Below are 22,385 nucleotides of genomic sequence, written 5' to 3'. Positions count from 1 at the left end.
TCTCACATCCACCTTGAGTTTGAGGGGGGCTGTTAACGTATATTATGTTATGGGCTTTAGGCCCAACTAGGTTACTTGTATAGCACACTTGTACTTGTACTACACTTTACTTGTACCGCACACATAGGTCTCCTATATTAAGGCACTGATGTATATTCTTTGATTTATGAAATACAATACAATAATTCAGTATTTCTAACCCTTGTCTTTATATTTCTTTTATTTTTCAACACTGAAAGAAAAATCTGGAAAATAATAAGGGTTCCTTACAAAGCCCTCGTGGGCCATATATTTAGCGGAGAGTAGACTCTCCGGCTCAATTAGGTAAGTTAAAGGCCCAATATGGTATACTCAACCAAAAAGAACAAGTACTGGAGAGACAAAAAACACCATTCTCGAATCTGGACTCAAAATTCAGCCTACAACATCTACTTCCTATCCTAAACATAATAAACTTGAAGTTATTACAAAAAAAAAAAATTTACAAAATCTTAGCATGGTTCCAAAAATAACATAATTTTTGTACTTTCACCGTTGAAGATTTTTGAGAGGAGAAATTCAGATTTTATGGAAAATGCATAAATTGGTAGTTCATACACTATGATTATACTAGTGTTTTTTTTTTTTTTTTTATAAATAAATTTGGAGATTAACGTTTATATCTGCGGCGGCAGCACTTAAGAAATAGTGCGGCAGTGGGGCTATCTATATCAGAACAGAAGCAATAATTTTGAACTTGCATCATGATATATATCAAACGCTCCCTAAAAGAAATTAGCCACCCCAATGCAAGCCACAATATGCCTACACTACCAGATTTCCATACCAAATTTTACTAATTTTTGTTATTAGTATATAGTAGTATGTGTTCCTTTCTTAATTTGCAGTAAAAATCAGTAATGTACAAAGCTAAAATCCGCAGTGAACAGATACAAGCCCACAAAAGCAGTAAAAAAATCACTATACCTTCGGATTTATTGGTATCTTCATACTCACAGTTCCCACTATTGATGAAAATTAAACATTAATCTTACATATTTTGGAATCTGATTTGAGTTTCAGAACAATTGTAACCATAAAATCAATCTTGAAAACAGAAAAGAAGATTAAAAAAAATAAAGAAGAAAGAACCAATCAATTAAGGAAATAATTGCTACACTAGTGCAAAAACATTGTTCAATTAATGCCAACAAATATAGATCTGAGAACATCAAATTAAGACTAAAAAAGACATCACGTATAGTGAGTGATTATTTGATTTCACAATCTATTTCAGTCAATTCCTGAGTTGCAACACCCTTTGAAGAATCAGCAGTAGTACCATTCATCTGGAAAACTTTGCATGCAATCCTATCTACCTCGTCTCTGTCAAGCACTTCAACTTTGAAAACACCAACCTCAGCCACAATTTCAAACCCTCCCCAGAACCCACTGCGCTCAAGCTCACCAAACACATTAGTCTCAATCTGCTCCTTCAAGTACTCCAACAAGTTATGATCAAGGTTCAACCCGTTCAACTCATGGGACACGTAAAGTTCGCGAAAAGATGGTAACGCCATGACGAGGAGAGGAATCTCAAGACAAGCATGGAACGTTGGGCTCACTATGTCTTCAATGACAATGTTGCTGGAACTTGGGTTGAGTTGGACTTGTAGTTGGTTGCGCTGTGTTATGCGCAATTCGATGATGCCCATGTTGGAGATTGGTAGAGAGAGTGTTGGGCTGGCTTCGTAGAGAGCAAAGGTGCAGTAGGTTTCGGTGGTGGAAGCCATGACAACAAAAGAAAGAATCTTGAGAGGAAAGAAATAGAAGTGCTCTGGTTCAAGTTTTTGTGAGAGAGGTGTGTTTTGTACTTGTATATTTATACAGAAAGTTACGTTGCAAGTGGCATGGGTTAATTTCTTGTAAACTTCGATTTTTAATAATTCTCTCCGACTTAATTTCGGAGAAGATAGAATGCATTTTAACCTGTCTTTCTTGAAGACTAAGGGTCCGTTTGGATTGAGCTTATTGTTGCTGAAACTGAAAACTGAAAACTGAAAACTGAAAACACTGTAGCAAAATAATTTTTAAATGTGTGAATAGTATCGTGGGACCCATAAATAGTGCGTGAACAGTGTATAAACAGTACGTGAACAGTGTATAAACAGTGCATAAATAGTATTTTTTGTCTCCTAAACAGTATTTTTACTGTTCACGTGCAGAGAAAAAAAAAAAAAAAAAAAAAAAATGCAGGAAAACGTAGAGCTGAAAATTTTGTTTTCAGCTCTACCCCTCCATCTAAGAGTGCGTTTGGAAGCGCGTTTTGCGCTTCCAAACGCACTTTGCGTTTAAGAGCCTTTTTTTTTTTTTTTTTTTCAGCGAATGAACACCAAAAGTACTGTTCATACACTGTGCGGGAGACAAATTTTACTGTACCTAGACAAATTTTACTGTTCATACACTGTTTCTTACACTGTTCATGGACCCACAATCACTTTATTCAGAAAAAAATTTAAAAATGGGTAGGTTGGTACTATTTACACATTTAAAAATTATTTTGCTACAGTGTTTTTCAGTTTTCAGTTTCAGTTTTCAGTTTTCAGCTGTATCCAAACGGACCCTAAATATTGAAATATGTCTTATAAATTTCTAAAATTCTCTTAAGTTTAAAAGTTATTTCAAATTCAATGATTTTAATTTGAGGTTTAAAATTCTTAGTGGATTTGTCAAATTCAAATCCTTGACCATTTGTTAACTGTCCAAACAAGATATTTGGATTTTAATCACTCAAATCTAAATCCGTATACCCAAATCTTGCAATCCAAACACTGCACTAAGATTACAGCATTATTTGCATCGAACAAGTATTTCCAAGCAATGTGACAATCATGGATTGTAGCCCCTACTTTTGCAATGATTGTTGGACTGACTATTTTATTGTGAAGATAAATGAAGGACAAAGCAAAACGCATTTGGTGCATGGAACTCAAGTTGCGATGCTATTTGTGATGAATTCAAAATCAGGAGCCTAGTGAATGCAAGAGATCCGAGTCTAGCAGAGAAGTTTGATCGTATTCTTATTGAATCCTATATTGAGGATAATAAAAGGGTTAAGTGGTTTCCCAGTGTTCCACATTGTGGAAATGCTATGCGCCTTGAGGACAATGAAGTATTAAGGGAGGTTTGAACGTGCTTGTGGTCTACAATTCTGTTTTGGTTGCTCATCTGAAGTACACTCTCCTTCTTCATTTCTGATGTGGGAACTTTGGACCAAGGACTACAAGGATGAATCAGAGACACCTAATAGCCTTGCTCGAATTTGTCACAAGCCGCTTGAGCGAATTTGGGGGCCCTAGGAGAAAATTTTAGGCAGGGTATTTTATTAAATTTGATTATAAATTTAATTTTTTTTTATATATATATTTTTTTCAATTAAATTTTTTTTTTTTTTTGCTTTTTGAGAAGCAAAATTACTAATTAAGTTTTTGTATTCAATTTCCGCTAACATTTCTTTTCTTTTCTTTTTTTTTTCACTTTTAAGTAAAATACATGTCGGATTTGATTACACGCTTCAAGTGGGTTCCATAGTTTTTAAAAAAAGACCAAAGACAATGGAAAGAGTAAAGAGTCTAAAGAAAGAGAAAAGTGAAAAAAATAAAAGCAAATATATGGGTGAAACCTTAGCAGTGTGCAAAAACATAGCACTCAGAGAAACCAAAAAAAGGTGAAACTCAATAAGTCTACTGCCTACACCGATTAATGAGTTAGCCAACTAAAAAAAAAAGTGTTTTTTTTAGAATCAAAATGGAGAGAGTGAGTGTTTTTCTGCCTTTTGTTACTTGTCTATTGAGATAATTGCTCTCTCTCTCTCTCTCTCTCTCTCTCTCTCTCTCTCTCTCTATATATATATATATATGTATATATCTTTATATATATAAAGAAATAAATGTGGGTTTTCTTAATGATATTGTGGTACAAACGTTTGATCCGTAAGATATTAAGATTTGCTAAAAAACAAACCATTTGATTAGACCTACATGTCATTTCAACTTTTTTACTTTATGAGATGGGCTTTAAGCGGCTAGAAAGAGCTATTTCTTCTCAGCTTTCAATTAGTGAGTTTTAAATAATTTAGGCGGACCTTAATTTTTTTGTTTTCGGAAGCAATATAATATAATATAATATAATATATTAGTACTAGTGAGGGCCTTAGGCGGTGGCCTAAATGGCCCGTAGGTTCAGTCGGCTCTGTGCTTGAAAAAGATGGAGTATGCATTGTAAGGTGTATTTGTCGAGAAGGATTTTGTTGGATCCGCGGTGGCACTACTGGTAAGCACCATTCTACTACGGATAGTCTCTACTCCCATAGTAGTTGTCGGCCATACGTAGAAGATCATAAGAGAAGAAGATTATTATGCATGTAAATACTAACTCATTGCCGTACCTTCATTGCTACACCCGATACAAAGCTCATACCCATTCTTTAAAGCTCGAAACTATGCTTAAAAAATCCATACAGGAAAGGATACGTTACATGGAAGAAAGACAACTGACACTAGAAAGATTTCAGTTGGGTAACAAATGGACTCCACAGACTGTTAAGGTCCAGGAGGGTTCTTTCATTTTCCAATGTATTTGCATATTACATGTTTGGGGTTGACTTATTTTAAAAGATGAAATGACAGAGAAGGAAAAAGAAATAAAGCAGAGCTTGTTTGAGGATTGGCAGCGGCAGCTTGAGACAAATGTTGAGAAGCTAACGATCATAATAGAGCAGCGTTTTCAATCTTTTGATCAATATGCAGAGGATGAAGTTCAGGAACTAAGAATGATTTCTGCAGAAAATTGTATGAATGCATTGAGAATGATTTGTTGGGTTCCCTCCAGCGTTGCTCCTTACATGTTGAAGGGGGTGGGGAAAGCATCAGAACTTCTTGTTTGCCGGGACACCAAGGCCGATGATACTGAAAAGAACTTTATAAAGATGAAAGGAACAATGGAACCTTATCAACAACCTTCATCTGGCATTAAGAGTTAAATTGAGAGCAGATTCTCCTCTCAGAAGTGAGCTAGAAGATGAACTCTTACAGATTTGAACCATAGGAGGTCCATTGTTATAACTTATAACTTATGGTAGCCAAAATGTTCATCAGTAACTTTAGGGTGGTCTATTGTTATGACCAGATTTTCTTGTGACCAGAGTTATCACCATTACCTCATCATTTTTTTACTTCTCCTTCATTGTTATCTTTTGGTCAAATAATCTTTCTTCTCGTTTCACTTTCATTTCTGTTTTCAGTTCTTTCAATATCTTTATCAATCTACAATTTCTATAAATACGGTCCATATGCAGGATGCATCTACTTCTATCTTAACACTATGGCTACCATCTATTGAGAACTTTTATCTCTATATGATTGGATTATTAATGCTGGATTAAACTCGTCTCAGCACAGTTTGATTAAACTATATTCTTGTTTTGAACAAAAACACAACTCTCAGTGCTTCGATTTTGTTTTACAAAAAAAATACCGGTATGTACAGCTCTGATCTGCTATAAATTTGCATTGGAGAGCTTCCAACAGGTAAAAAGAGTGCACGAAAACCACCACCACTAGACTCCAGGATTAGCACAAAATCTTAATAACCCCAAAGACAGTTTGAACTAGCAGTGGTCCAACTCAAAATTAATAGTTCCTTCTCCGATCATAGCACCCATGATGACTGTATAAGTTGTACCTTTTCCGGCATTTGTAATTTGTGATTGGGACTCTGAACTTGTCTTCTACTTCAAGTATTCCAAGACACCCCGTGAAATATCTTCTAGGAAGGAGACAAAACCCATGACACTTGTGAGGCCACTTCCATCAACATCCTGTTCCTCAATAAGATAGTTCTCAAAAACTGTGGCATCATCATGCCCTCCCCTGATAAATATGAGTTTGGGGGTGATACATCTGTCTTGCTTTAACTTGTTAATGCTAGTCCGCAACAAACCTGTAAGTCATTTTGTATTTTTTTTTAAAAGTGAACCACAACTCACTTGACTTAGAGCAGCTATCACCCTTTTTACAGAAGCTACAAATAGAATACACTTACAGTCATGAGGTGGAGGGAAAGGTAGTGCAGGGTCCGCTGTTGAAGAATAAAACACAATAAGAGTTGTAAATGCATCAAGGAAAAATATCGGACTACCACTGGTAATCAGTGCAGCACGACTCAATGAGTGGCGTGGATATGCTTGTTTATCTGGAGTAGAATATGACATCAGCACTGGATACACAGCACGGTGAAGGGAACTCGGTTCCAATGCACTGCAACACAAATTTGGAAAAACGAATTTCAAAATTAACTTCTCAACAAAGAGAATTGATACAATTAATCCCAAAAGATGGATATTGCAACATCTGCTAGAAGTATAAAATGTGGCACAAATATAAAAGCTTGAATGTATATAATAACAGTCACAACACAATGACACAATAATGACACCTAAGAGGACAACAAAGACAGGAAAAGTGGCACCAAACATTTGATCTTCCCAACGTAAATACTAAACCAAGAATTTTTAGGATTTAAACTATGACAATCATCCAGGATCCAGCCATTCCATTTTTATATGATTTCTGGGATGCTAACTAATTGTTCAAATACCTGAGGTTACAAATAAGTTGGTCCAATATCAATATGATCGCCCATTACCTGAAAAGGCATTGCAAGTAGATCCTGTAATCAGGGTGAACCCCTTCTTCATGGAAGCGGAGAAGAGGATTTCGAAGCAAAGCAAAAACTAAGCGAGGTAAGGGCTGCAGTTGTGGGCATTGTGAGAATGCAACATCAACCTGACCAATTACTGAACTTCCATTCTTGTACTCAACAAGTTTGTAAGCATCATTATACTGAGCTGTGAGGATTACTAGCCAATCATTAAGCAACATCCTGCCCTCGCGAACCCCTTGCTCCAAAGAGGCCAATATAACCTATAGAGCAAAAAAAAAAAAAAGGATAAATAACTGAGAATATAGAGTAAAAAGAGGGAGTGGTGGAAAAAGAAAAGAGAAATACAAAAAAGGTGATCCTTTAATACTCTTAACTATTAATAAAATGCTGGTATAACAAACAGATTAAGGGATGGTTTACATGCTAAAATAAATGGTACAAGGGAAATAAGCCAATCTTAACCAGTAGCCATGCTACACCAACTACTTCTGATGTAGAGGATTTTAAATTTCTTTCCACTTGTTTCTTAATTTTACTTGGCACAATGAGACTTAAATTAATTATCCACAGTTCTGTGACAGCAAGATAGATCACATTTGAACCAATTACAAGAAATTCATCCAAAATGCTCATTAAATCAAATAGGCTCTTTATGTGCCAATTGACTCCAATCAGACAATGATTTTATTGCATCAGGTAAACGTACTAGTTCCAGTAGGGGAAAGATGCTTGCTCCTTCCACTAAAAGCACGTCACAATTTTTTTAGGCAATAGTGAGATGACAAGTAGAGAGGTAAGTACACCATGCAAGGTTTGGCAAAATATGAAAGGTCCTCTCCAGACTTTGGACAGAAATTTTTCTATGGCATTTGAGCCTTGTCCTGGGATACATCATTTATTTCTCTATGCCAAATACAGAATTATAATGCCTGTTGTTGCACCCTTAGATAAGATGGTATTACACTAAAAACTAACGTTTATACAGGGAGACATCTGAAACACATGTATCTACTAATTAAGCTACAGTTAGAATTTCAACCTTCCCTTGACTGGCCCTGATTGCAATAAAAGCAAGAAAATGGATCAGGATCTTGGTGGTTATAAACCACCAACCTCAATAAATCGTAATGTAATGGAGCTAGGTTGTCCAAGCTCATAAAGATACATCCTTCCCAAACATATATGCATGCCTATTTTTAATTTTTCACAATAAAAATTAAGGGACTAGAATTCTTCCTTTCCAACATAATTTAGCTAAAGTTGATTTTCCGTGTGGTCTGCAACCTTGGGAGAAGTCATTATTATAGATAATTTAGTGAAAAGGGGTATGATGCTGGCAAATTGGTGTTATGTGTATATAGTGAGGAAACTGTTAATAACTGGCTGCTTAATTGTCCAGTGACAATGGAGTCATGGAACTTCATATATCTAGCTTTTAGAGTAAATTGGGTAATGCCTAAGACAGTGAGAGGTATGCTGCAAGGTTGGCAGTGAAGACTGGAATCTTTCAGAAATAGAGTATGAAATGCAGTTCCTGGATGTTTAATATGGCATAGTTGGAGGGAGAGGAATAGGACTCTTGAAGACTATGGAGTTTCTACTGTAAGGATTAAATCACAATTTGTAAGATCATTATTTCATTGGATGTCTTTAGCAAAAAAAATTAATTGATGTCTTTCTAAGCTTTATGAATTTTATTATAGCTCTGGTTATGTAATTCAGCAAAAGAGTCTTAGTCCTCCTTAGAGTGCATTTGTTTCTTTACAAATAATAGTTGTATTTTCTTTTAAAAAAAGTGCAAAGAGGTACTGCAAAATTAAAACTGCTAGTCAGCTAGTGTAACTTCTTTATAACATCATTTCATTTTCAATAAAACCAGGAACACATTCATGACATATTAAAGTTACTTGGTTCTCCTAGGATCTTAGCAACAACAAAAAATGAGCCTTGAAGATTCATAAAGGAGACCACGGACAAAGACAACCAAAAAAAGAGGGTACCTTAAAACCAATATATCCCATCACCAAGGTTTCTACTTCGTACTTCTTGTAATAGTTGAGCATTAGAAAAAAAAGGGGAAAGAAAGAGATGGAAAAGATTAAATTTATAACCCGTGAGCTGTGAGAACTACAGTAGTATGTAACCATGAAAGGGTAGAAACATGTTCTTTTTTTTTTTAATGCAAAACTATATTGTATTCCATAACCTGTATAAACCTAGTGAATTTTTATGAACAACTCATTCTCGTAGAAAACTCTCTAAATATCTTACACAACTCAAGTCTTGAGTGCATTTAAGTACCAGAAAAAAAAAAAAAAAAAAAAAAAAAAAAAAAAAAAAAAAAAACAAAGCAACCAACAAGGAACAATCTTTCTTGAAACTTTCATGGAGTGATACAACAGAATATGAAGAAGAATGATAAAAGAAATTTGAAATGACATCAGAAGGGGGAAGGGGCTAAAAAAATTACCTTGTGAACAAGTAATGATAGAACTACTTCAGGGTCAACACTGTCATATAGTTCGTTAATATTTTGGGCAGCTCCAAATTGCAAAGTTCGAATCCTTAGTCGCCGTTTAAGGGAATGCTTGGCTCTGCATTAACATTCATCACATCAATCTTATTAGTCAAGTTTTCGGAAGAAAATGTAGAGCACAAAATTCACAAGATAAATAACTATGAGAAAAAGAGAAAGACATGATGTGGTGACTACACAAGACTGAAATTCATAAACTAATAGACAGTTTAACAATCCAACTGTAGAGAATCCCATTAAGAATTGCAGTTTTCCCTCAAATTCAATAATATTCTGATCATGCTTCAATGCAATTTCTTCAGCATAATGCAATCATCAATATTGACGAATACAAGGAAAGCAATGAAGTATGAGAGGAAGATGTTGAAGCTGCCCAGCAATTTCAATATGGTAGTGTACCAGAAAGTAAATAAACAGAAAGAGGGACAAGAATGCCTCAAGTAGAATGATCATATATAATAACAAGATTCAAAGAGTAGCATGATCAGACAAGAAGCTCTGGCATAAAAGTTTATTATACAAGGTTTGACAGAATGCCATTGAGGTTCAGCTAATGGTAAAAACATGGATCACAACCAAATACAGGGCTTACAAGTAGTAAACCTCAACCTAAGAAATTGTGTAGATTATCTAATTAGCACTGCATTAATTATAATTGCTATGCACTGGTAGATATGTTTTATGCTAGGTCTAGTCATCTGATACAAGAAGACATGCGTGTCTGTCTGCTTATCAACAGCTGTTCGTAGGATTAATAATACCTAGTTGCAGAACCCAATTCTGAATTTGAAAGTTCTGCAGGGGGTACAACAACTGTGTATTGAAATGCAATTTGTAGCGTGGGCAATTCTGATCCATGCCTGCAAAAGAATAAAGGTAGGGCTAGGATTAGAACTCTTGCATCAAAAAAAAAAAAAAAAAATTAGCTACAGTTGTCCCATGCACTAAGCAAGTGATCTTATTTGGGACCCAATTATCTTTGGGCGTCTATGAATCAAAGAATTGGGTCTGATCCCATCTAATTTAGTCATGATACATACATTCACAAAATAACAACCCAAACAATAAACTATAGGAATGAAAGTTGTCACTGTTCTATATGATCCAGAGGTATACATTTAATAGAGCATTCTTTCACCATCTTAAACAACTTTTAGATCTTCTCAAACATTAAGGGGCAGTTTTAAAATCAAAACATAAAACTGTCTTCATCATGTATATTAGGAACTTCAAAAGAAAAGAAAGAAAAGAGGAAGATTTTGAACAAATGGCTATGTGATTAAGGTTTAGATTTTAGGGGGATTAATGCAATTATAAAAATATAAAAAATAAATAAAAATCCAAACTATTTAATCTTGAGTCTTCCTTTTTTTTTTTCTTTTTTTTCTGAAGTTAAGTTAATTTAAGGAACTGGAAGTGTTGGATTATATTATATTAGGCATTTTGAGATTATATCTAGAAAGTTGATGTAGGAAAGCATTCTTAGCTGGATATTGATGCCAACAACTTATTTTAAGTGGAGAGCAGTGGCTCAAAATTTTAGAGTTAAGTGTTCTTGATTGTAGAAGACTTGGAATTACATACATGCATATGTGTATACATGTTGATGTGTGCTCATATGTTATATTAAACAAGAATTAACAGCACAATTATATCTACTGGAACTGACATACTTCAACAGGATTGGGAGCATCGAACTTTTGCGATGAGAGAGATTTCAATTGATCAATATGATTTTCCACCCCTTTCTTTTTCAAAGCCATGCATATTGATTATAGCATAATCATCAAGTATCAGTTATGTTTCAGACTGAGATTTAAGAACTATGATGGAAATAAAAATATATTTATGTACCTTGAAAATCCAACATTATTCGCAAACTCAAAGTCATAAGCATATGTGGCATAAGAATCACAACAAATAATGTGCTGAACATTTTCATACTGTGGATCTGGGAAGAAATGGCCATACTGCAAAAAATATATAAATAAATAAAGAGAAATACACTAAGAAAATTGTCCACAAGTGTCATTATAATTTTTAAAAAATGAGACAAACTTACAGAGTTGCCAGGTTTGAATTCAGAAGATGTCCTCAACCGTAGTATACAGCCAAATGCATATGGTCGACTTAGCATTCGATACCTGCACAATGAACTTGTTACAATGCTATCATGGCAAAGGAAATACTTAAATATGAGCCATTTATGTCACTGTGCTAGTGTGCTCTATCAATGAAAAATTGAATTATGAAAACAAGCATCCTGTCATTAAATTCTCTTATGAAAATGAAGAAATAAAGTCAACATAATTAATTTACCAATAAAACATGTATATTGGTAATGTACTCTAGAAGTTTATGTAATCCATTTAGTGCATTGTTCCTGCAATTTAGAATTATCAAACTGTCCTTTCTAAAGAGGCTGACCATGTAATGCCATTCTAAACTCATAACCCCAACATTGATTTCTATTGCATTGGAAACTCACATGTCTTGAGGAAGAGTGGAATCATCAGTATTTGAATAAAAAAATATTGAGCCACCACTATCAATGCTAAGAAACTTCAAGGATGCCAAATCTGTATACTCATTTGTGACAGCAAATATGTCCACACAAACACCTGCTTGAACAGCAACAGCTGCCTGTAACATATATGTTAATGCTTACATCTCCAAAATTATAGGGGGGAAATTATAAACAAAAGTTAAAACATATGACCAGATCTTTGTAGAAAGGTGTCTGCTCAGGAAGTAAAGCACGGTCTGCATCCTCTCCTTTACTAGCATATTGCTCACCGTACCGTCTTGTATCCAGCTGCCCAGCTCCATAATCCGGAGGGCCAGATAGAAAGGCAAAGACTCTAGCTGCAATTATGTTTAATGGAGACAACATATATGATGACCTTTGAAAGTGCTCATGTGCTTAAGCAAGGCCTCAAATTTAATAAAATCTGAGCAAAAGTAGAATTAGATGAGCTTTGGATATTATCACAGATACCTAACGCAAAAGTGCTTCCATATTCTGATCCAAGATAATTGAAAAGGGCTTCCATTGCCACCCCAAAACCTCGCCCACCCATCAAAATACCATCCATCCCTTGACCTGCTGCCGTGGTCCTCTCCCATGAAGTTGTAGGTCTAAGCGTTTCAAGAGCAGATGCAATACGGTCCTTACAAGTTTCAACCTGTACCAAAGCTACTGATTTTAGAGCATAACTAAAATACCATATACATGATTTTGGGTCCTCAACAGTGTACATAATTACTCAATCACCTGATTTTATCCTTAAAAAAAATAAGGTGCACATACACAAACACCAGGAAAAATGAGTGACAAAACCCCATAACAAACCTACCGGAGCCAGGAATTGTAGCAAAGGCATGACATCTTCAAGCTCAATTGGCAGGGTTCCCTCCACATCGGGTGGAATTATAACATTCTTTACAACTGGTATAGGCCCTTGAACATCATACAACCCTAGTTTGTGGCTGAAAGTAGCAAGCCCAAATAATGAACCAGGTCCAAGAGCTGATATACAAAAAAAAGTAGAAAATTCAACCTTCCAAGAACAGTGCTCAAACAGGAAAAGAATCAAATAATATATATATTAATTTATAAGTGAGAATCAAATAATATTTTTATTGGTAAAAGATTGCAAAAAATTATTTTAAACTAGCAATTATTAACCTTCCAAGGCTGCCAGCAGCGCACTTTTAGTAAGTTCCAAGAACTCTTCCGAAGCTGCAGTCAAATTTCAGGAATTTTAAATGATAAGTCATCTTCTTGAAGAACAATTATAAAGGAATTACAATTATGTCGAAAGGATAAAATTAGGCACCAAAGGAGGTTTATCAACAAAATAAAATACCCTCAAATTTTTTTTTGATAAGTAACAAAATAAAATACCCTCAAATAAAAAATCACAAAAGGAAATTCAATTATGTTAAAAGGAAAAGTCAGAAAATTAAATGAGAAGTCATCTTCCAGAAGAACAATAAAAGCATTACACACAAAAACCTAGGTGCAAAGCAGTTTTAAAAGGAATTACAACCATGTTTTACTAAGGAAAAAAATGTTTTTTCAGGTCCAGTAATGAAAAAATTTGATGGGAACAGATGTAGAGAGAGGACAACAACAACAACAACAACAACAACAAGAAAGAATCCTTTATACAAAACTTTTTTAACAAACAATACAGTTCACAGAATTTTACAATTGTCAACCCTGTGCCATGATGACACAGGAATTGAATAAGCAATAAGCACCCCCAAGGCCAAGTTGGCCCATTAGTCCACTTTGAATTTACACTAATTAGTATCAAGTCTAGCAATAAATGTCATATTTAAGTTTGCATTTATTCTTTTATGCTTCATTTTAGCTTTTTAAACTATTGTTATGTTTCTATAGTTTTAAAAGGCCATTTACTGAAATAAAAAAATTAATTAATTAATTAAAATTTAAGAAGAATTTTGGGCTGCTGTAGACCTAGTATTATAAAATTTTAGTGCTTTTGGCAACAATCCTTTGCCATCAAGTATAACAATTTCAGATCTGGAATATTTTTTGGGTCTGTTAACCAAGAAATTTATTCTTTTTTAGTTCCAACTTCAAACTTCGGCTATCTTTTCCTATATAGTCTCTTTTTTTTTTGTATTTTCTTTTCTCATCCATTCTTACATGTATGACTAGTAAATTCTTGTCTCTTCAATAGGTTATATTATTCTCAGCTCAGAATGAGTAAAACTTTGTGACCACCAAACAGAGGTTTCACAATCCAAAACACAAGAGGTGGAAAAAGAACCTGATGCATATAGATTTTTTTATTTTTTTATTTTTGATAAGTGTATATAGAAAGTTAGAAACACTTTGAACTGCATGCAAATGTTGGACTCCTATCTAATGGGGTTATATCAGAAAAGGAAGATATGTGCACTTTGTAGACAATGTAATGTTGATTTTCTTTAGCAGATTAAAAGTAATTATCAGAGTTTTTTGAAATATGAAAAGTCCTGTCTCCACATACCTCATTAAGAGGATAATTACTGGGTATATGGTATTCCTTTTTTTTTTTTTTTTTTAAAGCATGGTATTCCTTCATCCATTCCATGCACCACAGTGACAAATTCATTATAACTTGGTGGTATGTTGTTCAATGACTGGTTGTTTGGCTTTATGTGTTAGCATTGAAAGAGAGGGCAAAGAAGATACGCAGATGAAAATTTTACAAGAAGACCTAGTCAAAGTATATTTCAATTGATATAACATTCATCTAATCATAGATCAATCAAATTAGTATTGATGCTTTATTATTCTATCCTTTATAAGCACTCATAGACCTTAAATATTGTAACAACATAAAATTCGAAAGCAACCACTGTCAGTTGTTGCTTAGTGGTATAACAATTTTACTTAAATCTTTCTTCCTCACCAAACCTTAACAGAAGTTTTGAGCACATAAAGCTTAATCTTAGCTTGAAATGCCTATACAAACTAATCATAAGCTACTATAACATACAAATACACATAATTTGAAAACCTCCAGCCTGGGCTAGATGCTTCAAAATTTATGTAAGTGTCACTGAAGGCTTCAGAAACAGGCTTAGTATCCATCATCCCATAAATTACATATTGCATATGAATTCTCAGTTTTGGCAGGAATTAAGTTAATATATTCTAGTTCAACAAGTGATAACAAATGCCGCTTATAGTATGGAAAGCCGCGTACATTTAGCAAGTGATCACAATTGACCCCCTCGCCAGAACCAGTTGTCGGGTAATCCAACGGACTAAGCAGTTTAACCAAATTAGTTCAAGCACTAACTTTTTATCACATTAAACTTAAAAGCCAAAAAAGCATCACATTTTTAAATTCCTAAGTCCTAAACCAAACATTTAATCCAGTATTCACACATTAAATCAAGAACACGAAAAAAATTAAAAAATAAATTTAAGTCGAAAAGCATTGCGATCATACATGACAAATCCACCGCTGCAACATAGACAGGACGAGCTTGCGTTGCTTCTTCCTCATTTTCTTCCTCTGCAAACAAAAAAAAAAAAAAGGGAAACAAAAACCAAATTGTTAAACGCTAAGCAAAGGCTTGAGTCAGTGAGCGAGTGAAGGAGGGAGTGAGTGAGTGACTCGCCAGGGAGCTCGAGATCGACGAAGGAGGACATCATCTCGGGGCAAGAATCGGGGCGAGAGTAGCGAGCGATGGCCTTGGAAGAGAGGCCATTGAGGGTTCCACAGAGGGAGCAATTCCACGACCATTGCTCGAGCTCGCAGTAGGTGTTGAAGTAGCCCCAGCAATTCTCGCACCTCGGCAACAGGTCTCCCTCCGATCCGTACTCGGGACCCTGACCGACCTCGTCCTTCTCAGCGAATGGCGTCACCGTCACGCCCCACGGAAGACCCGACCCTTCCTGCGCGCCGGGATCTATCGGGAACCGCGACACCGTCGCTCTCATCGCCATCCCTGCGCTTCTTTTCTTTTGGTATTTTCTCGGGAAACAAACGGAGAGATGCAGAGAGGAGTGTAGCGTTAGATCCGATGGAGTGGCCGTGTGGTGCTGCTGCGTACGTTAGCACTTAGCAGAGTCGCTGACCTGACCGTAGAGCGCCACATAGGAAGGACCAGTGGCGTTGCGCCACGTCATTAATGCAAAAATTCAGGGATGGGAATAACTTGCCACGTCAGAAATACCAGTCCCCAACTCCAACTCCCCCACCTGAGCTGCATTTTCATTTTCCTTTTTTTCTTTTTAATTTGCGATAATAATTACTTAGAGATTTTTATGGATATAAAAAGATATGTACACGATCTTAGTTCACAACGCGTAGACAAAATCTGTAATTTACTTTTATCTTCTCCAAAAAAAAAAAAAAAAAAAAACTTTATTCTTTTTTTATGACTTAATTTACTAACTTGGGAATATTTAAGAAATTTTTGTCATTTTTAAGCATTGTGTAATTTATAGACACTTATGCCTTAAAGGGATTTAAGTTTTTCTTTAAAATGTTTAATTACACTAATTTTATTTATTCTCAAAAAAAAAATTCTAATCTTTTTTAAAATTTCACAAAATTACACTCTTCTAATCATTTTAAAATGTTTATAAAAAAAAAAAAACCATTTTAAAATTTTGTGGACGTATTTCTCTTATAAAGTATGACTTTTCCCCTCGAGATTTATATAAATACAACGAGTAAGTTCATAATCTCTTTTTTTTTTTAGAAATAATTACAATATGCTGCTAACCCCACAGCTTGAATCCTTTCCCCCCTAGACCCCTAAGCACTTTATGCATGGGGAGGTGCCAATTCAGCTACAAGGCTTTTGGTTGTTCATAATCTCTTATACATTGACTTTCTAACAAATGAAAAAAATACTAGTAGTGGGTCTATGTTCCCACTTATTACAACTTGTGACTTCAACACCTTGGGAAATATGATATTCCTAGCATTGCTCTTGTATGGATAATGAATATACTAATATTGAATAAGGCACTTAGGCACATCAAGATGGCAACAAAGAGGTCATATAAGGGGTGTCATGTTCCCTTACTCTCATTCCATCGCTTCTTTTGGGTAGTGGAAACCCACGTGGGACAAGACGGGAGTTTGCTATCATCCTTAGACACATGCATGATTAATCAATCAAAAAATAATTATTGAAAATATTGAGATTCTAAATTTCTTGCAATTCTATAATGTCGGCCAAAATGGCCATACACCACTGTTAGAAAAAATATGTATGAATCAACCACTGTTTGTGAAATATTTAGTAATGTATTACTTTTTTTAAACTCGATTTTGTGAAAATCGAGTTTTTCATGGTACTCGAGTTCATGAAACTCGAATACCATGAATTTTTTTTAAGTTTTTTTAAGTAACTGGAGTTTATGGAACTCAAGTTCCATGAACTCGAGTTACATGAAAAAATTTTAAAAATTTTTCATGGTACTCGAGTACCATGGAAAACTCAATTTCCACAAAATCGAGTTTTAAAAAAGTAGTAGATTACTAAATATTTTGCAAACAGTGGTAAATTGCAAAATATTTTCAAAAAAAGTGGTATCTGGCCATTTTTAATGTCTCTATTTTCCTATTATGATCTTATTATAAAAAATTAGGTATGTAATATATCATTCACAATAGAAGAGAATTTTATGAAACAACAAAAGGTTATATCAAATTTCATATGAATCTGTATTAATGACGGCAGTTTATGAACCAAATATGTCGTTACGTGAGTTCAAATCTTCTGTCTTAATTTTTTTGCTCCACTCTATACTCCACAAATAAAAACTTGCCACATGTTCACATAATTAATTAAATATTATCATTATTGACTTATTAATATTACCGTTATTAATTAATAATAGTATTTAATTAATTAGGTGAACACGTGGCAAGTTTTTATTAGTGGAGTATAAAATGGAGCAGAAAAAGTAGGATAAAAGATTTGGACTCGTCGTTAAGGGTTGTAATAGCTTTCACTTTGAAATTTAACTTAAAACTTTTACTCAGAATTGCACTTTTGGTCTATTATTATTGGTTTTCTTATTCACTATTTGTGTTGTTATACTATCATATTTGATCAATCTTCATTTAATTCATCATATTGGTTAGTAGTAGACTTTTTGTTACAGCAACCACACAAACTTGGAATTGATACTTGGTCTAAGACCTAGGACCAAAAATTCTCTTCACTTAGTAACCATAAGAAAATTATCCACCAGTTCCCTCGTGTCACACGTTCCATAGTGACCGCTTTATCCTTGGTTATACGGTAGGGGAAACCACTCATTTAATGTGACAGTGCCCACAACCATCTCAATTATAATACCCAATAGAGACCCAAATTTCTTCAAAAAAACTCTTCAAATCTAGGCTTGAAACCAACTGCACTACGGTTTAAGCTCATGTTGGTATCTAACAAATAGAGTATACACCCTCTATGCATCGCTGTGCAGATACATTACTGGCCCACCCTCTCAAGACAACTCTAGCAAAATACCCAAGCCACCTGATTGCTTGGACTCTCCCCCAAGAGACCACCAACTCATGACTCATACATCCTCCAATAGCAATGGAACCAGAGCAGGGGGGCTGGTAGTCACAGGGAAAATGCGCAAAACGATTATCCTGATAAACTAGAGATACAAAGCAGCATTACAGATATAATTATGGGATCTTAGAAAGAAGATCTCACCATGAAATGGACCTTGAGATAAATATAATAATAATAACCAAATCATATTAGTTCTAAGCCACATTAGAAGTAATAATAACAGACACGTCAATTACGGAAGTAATTGAGATTATGATTTTAGATAGAGTAGAATAGAGGAAAAGAATATATATGGAAAAACCTAATTAATTTGTTGCGTATCCATAGCCAACCCCAAATTTTGGCACTAAGACTTTGTTTGTTGTAGTTCTAAGTCAGCTTGCCAAGATAAAAATTGATTCCAAGTTCCAACCACTGCTCTAAATGTTCAAGTGAACGCAAAATCCCAAATCACGAGAGAAAAAAAGAAAAAAACTGATATTTAAATTGGTATAAGGTGATAACAAATACCAGGATAAACTCATCAATATTTTCCCCACAAAAGACAGGGGAGGGGAAAAAAAGGATTCTTCTCTTGTGGGAGAAGAGGCAAACCCTACAATAATTTAAACTACTTAAAATGACTAATGGTGCAGTACGGATTTTAATCATGAACAAAAAATCTGTGCTCATACGGCACAAAACGAGCAAAATGTAGCTACCAGAACATAATAAGAGACACTAGTTCCTTGAACAGAAAACTGTTATGTCGCTCACTCTTCATGTTCAAGTATTGGTGGACCTGGTGTAGATCTGCTGGCTTGCATGAGCAGATACCAGCCTAATGGAACCTCTTGCCATCAGATCCTTAATTGCCCGGCGTGCCAATGATCCATTGATCTGATAATGGTCAAGAAAAGGAAATCAACTTCACTAGCATGCCAAAAGATATTCAATCAAACAAAAGAACAACTTCTTGGATAAAGAGTAGAGGGACACACAATTCGCAAGTATTAAACAACAGATAAAATGCATCTTTATTTAAATTGTTACAAGAGTGATGTCCATAATATCGCCCAAGAAAAATGTCCAATAAGGCGATAGCCAATAGATTAGCTTAAATTCTTAGAAGATGTGACTGATCATGCTATAATGAAGTTTCTTCGTTCTATTTCCTGTCTACCTTGAACATCCAAACATGAGGGGAGAATCACTGTATTTTCTAGTTTGTTTCATTCCTTGTTTTATATATTTAACTAATCACTATGCCCTCTATGCCAGCCCTTAGTTACAAATTAAGTTCAGCATTAACAGAGAGTAGTATTAATGATAAAATATAATTTACTGTGTATTAAGTTAAATTTCAAACTAGCAAATGTGTTGGTGTTGGTGTTGGTGTTGGTCAAAACAAATCCAAGTGACAGCCAGACATTAGGTAAAAAGAGAGACAACTTTCAAAAGCAAATAAATGTACATTTTGATGCTCTATGTACTCCTCTTATTCATCTTGTACTTGAGCATCAATAAAATATTCTTATTACTTCCATTTTCTTTCTTTATTTTATGAGCACTTTTTAGGGTAAACAAGAATGATCCCATTACTAGTAATGAAGGTGAAAGGATGTCAGTTATGTTAGACTGATACCAAGTTGTCAAAACATATTATATCATAAAGGAGGAACATGATTTGTTCAGTGAGGAACTAGGAGCAAGCAGACACTTGGAAGTGATAATGGGTTCTCTATATAGTATACCCACGTCGGGTTCCCATCAAACATGTCCTAATAGCTCAATCAGTAAAAGTGTGGGTCATCTTGAGAAGCAATGATTTTAATCCTCCAAGTAATAATTTGCAATTGGAAAATGTCAATGATAATTATTGTAATCCAACTAACTTCTCTTTCAAGACCAACTACACAAGCATTTCTCATTCGCATAACATTGCGTAACCACATAAAATATGAAGAAACTGATACAGAAAGAGTCAAGTTCAGACTATACCCTCAATCTGTCGGACAAGATGGAAGGTGTGATAAGCTTGTACTTTGGAGCTTCCACAAGGAGCTTGTCATAGGTTCCCTGATCAAACAAAACCATGTTGTTCACCTTCTCCTTTTGCTTTCCCTTGCTCCATTTCTGTATACATCACCAAATAGTATTAGTATTCAAAGCCAAACCCACATTACCTATTTCTACAATCTATAATTTGAACCACCATACAAAGTTTAAAATTTAAAAAAAAAAAATCAAATTCTGAATCCAAAGACATTATCAAACCTTCTTCTTCTGCTTTCCTCCGCCGGATTTGGCTGGCTTCGAGGACGGAGGAGGAGCCTTTTCCTTCTTAGGTGCCTATTAGAATAACAAAAAATAAATAAATAAATAAATCTTCATAGCACAAAAATCATATTAACTCTGCACTAAATACTACATGTATTATCCCCTGTTTGGAATCTAAACAAATAAATTGGTGCAAAAAAACAATACCCAATACTTTCAATCTTGAAATTGAGACAGAGCCTATAAGACTATTCAGCTTCATTAAATATCACAATAGATAAATCTGCGTTTGGCACTTGAGAAAAAGTACAAAAAGAAAACAGAACACAGACTCTGGATTTCAATTTAAGTTCACTAATATCAGATCTAGCAAGAATAAAGCAGAAAAGCAAAACCCAGAAAGCAATATGCAACAAAACCTCGACATATTCACATCTCGGAAGTTCCAATATTTTCTATTGTTTTTCCTCAAACATTCTCAGAAACCAAACAAATGCAATAAGAGATTAACGAAAGGAAGGAGTTGAAGAAGCGTTGTGTGAGCTTACCATGTTGCTCGAGGGTCAGAGTGGAGCAGAGGCACCGTTTGGTGAAGAAGAAGGTGTGAGGCTCAGAGCTTGCTAGGGTTTTGAAAAAGCCTAAAGCAAGGAAAGAAATACTAGGGTTTTGAGAATCGAAGCTTTTAGGGCTACTATCTCCTACGGTCGTTTCCACGTGAACTGTCTCTATTTGCATTTACTAAGTAACATTAGAGCATCAGCAGTGGGGCTTCTATATGGCAAATGTTAGGAACATTTGGCATTTAAGCCCCAAAACTACTCAACAATGGGAAGGCCATATGCAATATGCCAATTCCAAATTTGGGATTTAGCTACAGTACCATCTCAAATGTAAGATGGTATTGTAGCTGAATGTTATAAAAATTTTTTTTTTTTTAATACTCTCATTTCTCTCTCCTCTCTCATTTAACCCGAGAATTTCTCTCTCCTCTCTCGTTATTTCTCTTTCTTTTCTCTCTCTTCCTCCTCTCGTTCTGCTCTCTACTCTATCTCAGATCAGTTTGTTTCCATATAAAAAAAATATATATATATCTCAGATCAGTCTGCTATAAATTCCGATGGGTTTGTTATGGATTCCTTCCTCACTCTTTTTCTCATCTCACATCTCTCTTTCTCGTTCAAGGCTTGCACTATAGCTGGGTTTGGTTCGTGGTCACGACATGGAGATCGGTGGATCGGTGTATCGGTGAATCATGGGTCAGGTGGTGGCGTAGGTTTGGATCGGTGGAGATTGGTGGGTTGCCAATGTCGCCGATGATGGATCGCTCAAGATCGCTGATGATGGGCTGGATGTGGCGTGATGTTGGCAGCGTTGATCTGGTGGCGCCGTGGGTCAAATGGTTTCGCCGATCTGGTTTTGTGCTTTCGCCGATCTGGGTTTTGTGTGGGTTTTGCAGTGAGGCATGGATTGATGTTGGCGGCGTTGGTGGCGGCGTTGATCTGGTGGCGCCGTGGGTCAAATGGTTTCGCCGATCTGGTTTTGTGCTTTCGCCGATCTGGTTTTTGTGTGGGTTTTGCAGTGAGGCATGGATTGATGTTGGCGGCGTTGATCTGGTGGCGCCGTGGGTCAAATGGTTTCGCCGATTTGGTTTTGTGCTTTCGCCGATCTGGGTTTTGTGTGGGTTTTGTGTGGGTTTTATCTTTTGGGTTCAGATGGGTTGGATGTGGCAGTGATCTGGTGGTTTTTTTTTTTTTTTTTTCCTTAGTTTGGGTTTTTGGTTCCGGTGGGATTTGGTGGGCAGTGGGCATGGTGG

At 35.4% G+C, this 22,385-nt stretch overlaps 2 protein-coding genes and 1 pseudogene across 2 annotated transcripts; 1 reads left to right on the top strand and 2 right to left on the bottom strand.

The window, feature by feature from the left end:
• The first annotated feature begins 2,870 nt into the window (after positions 1 to 2,870).
• On the top strand, positions 2,871 to 5,595 carry LOC115979171 (annotated as a pseudogene).
• LOC115979161 (protein transport protein Sec24-like At3g07100) lies at positions 5,374 to 15,943 on the bottom strand. The gene is made up of 14 exons (XM_031101133.1): positions 15,386 to 15,943; positions 15,214 to 15,279; positions 12,927 to 12,980; positions 12,595 to 12,767; positions 12,237 to 12,423; positions 11,958 to 12,103; positions 11,727 to 11,881; positions 11,301 to 11,382; positions 11,093 to 11,208; positions 10,000 to 10,098; positions 9,173 to 9,296; positions 6,685 to 6,962; positions 6,082 to 6,296; positions 5,374 to 5,979 (listed from the first exon to the last, which is right to left on the bottom strand). The coding sequence occupies exons 1-14, from the start codon at positions 15,711 to 15,713 to the stop codon at positions 5,768 to 5,770; spliced, it is 2,235 nt and encodes a 744-aa protein (XP_030956993.1). The 5' UTR covers positions 15,714 to 15,943; the 3' UTR covers positions 5,374 to 5,767.
• Positions 15,944 to 18,770: 2,827 nt separating this feature from the next.
• LOC115979152 (40S ribosomal protein S25-like) lies at positions 18,771 to 21,229 on the bottom strand. The gene is made up of 4 exons (XM_031101123.1): positions 21,121 to 21,229; positions 20,570 to 20,644; positions 20,294 to 20,428; positions 18,771 to 19,192 (listed from the first exon to the last, which is right to left on the bottom strand). Exons 1-4 carry the CDS (start codon positions 21,121 to 21,123, stop codon positions 19,079 to 19,081), a joined length of 327 nt encoding a protein of 108 aa, XP_030956983.1. The 5' UTR covers positions 21,124 to 21,229; the 3' UTR covers positions 18,771 to 19,078.
• Positions 21,230 to 22,385: the final 1,156 nt, after the last annotated feature.

The sequence above is a fragment of the Quercus lobata genome, chromosome 1 (genome assembly GCF_001633185.2).
Source record: "Quercus lobata isolate SW786 chromosome 1, ValleyOak3.0 Primary Assembly, whole genome shotgun sequence".
In the NCBI taxonomy this organism is placed as follows: Eukaryota; Viridiplantae; Streptophyta; class Magnoliopsida; order Fagales; family Fagaceae; genus Quercus; species Quercus lobata.
The sequence above is the reverse complement of the archived record's forward strand: the minus strand, read 5'-3'. Positions and strand labels throughout refer to the sequence as shown.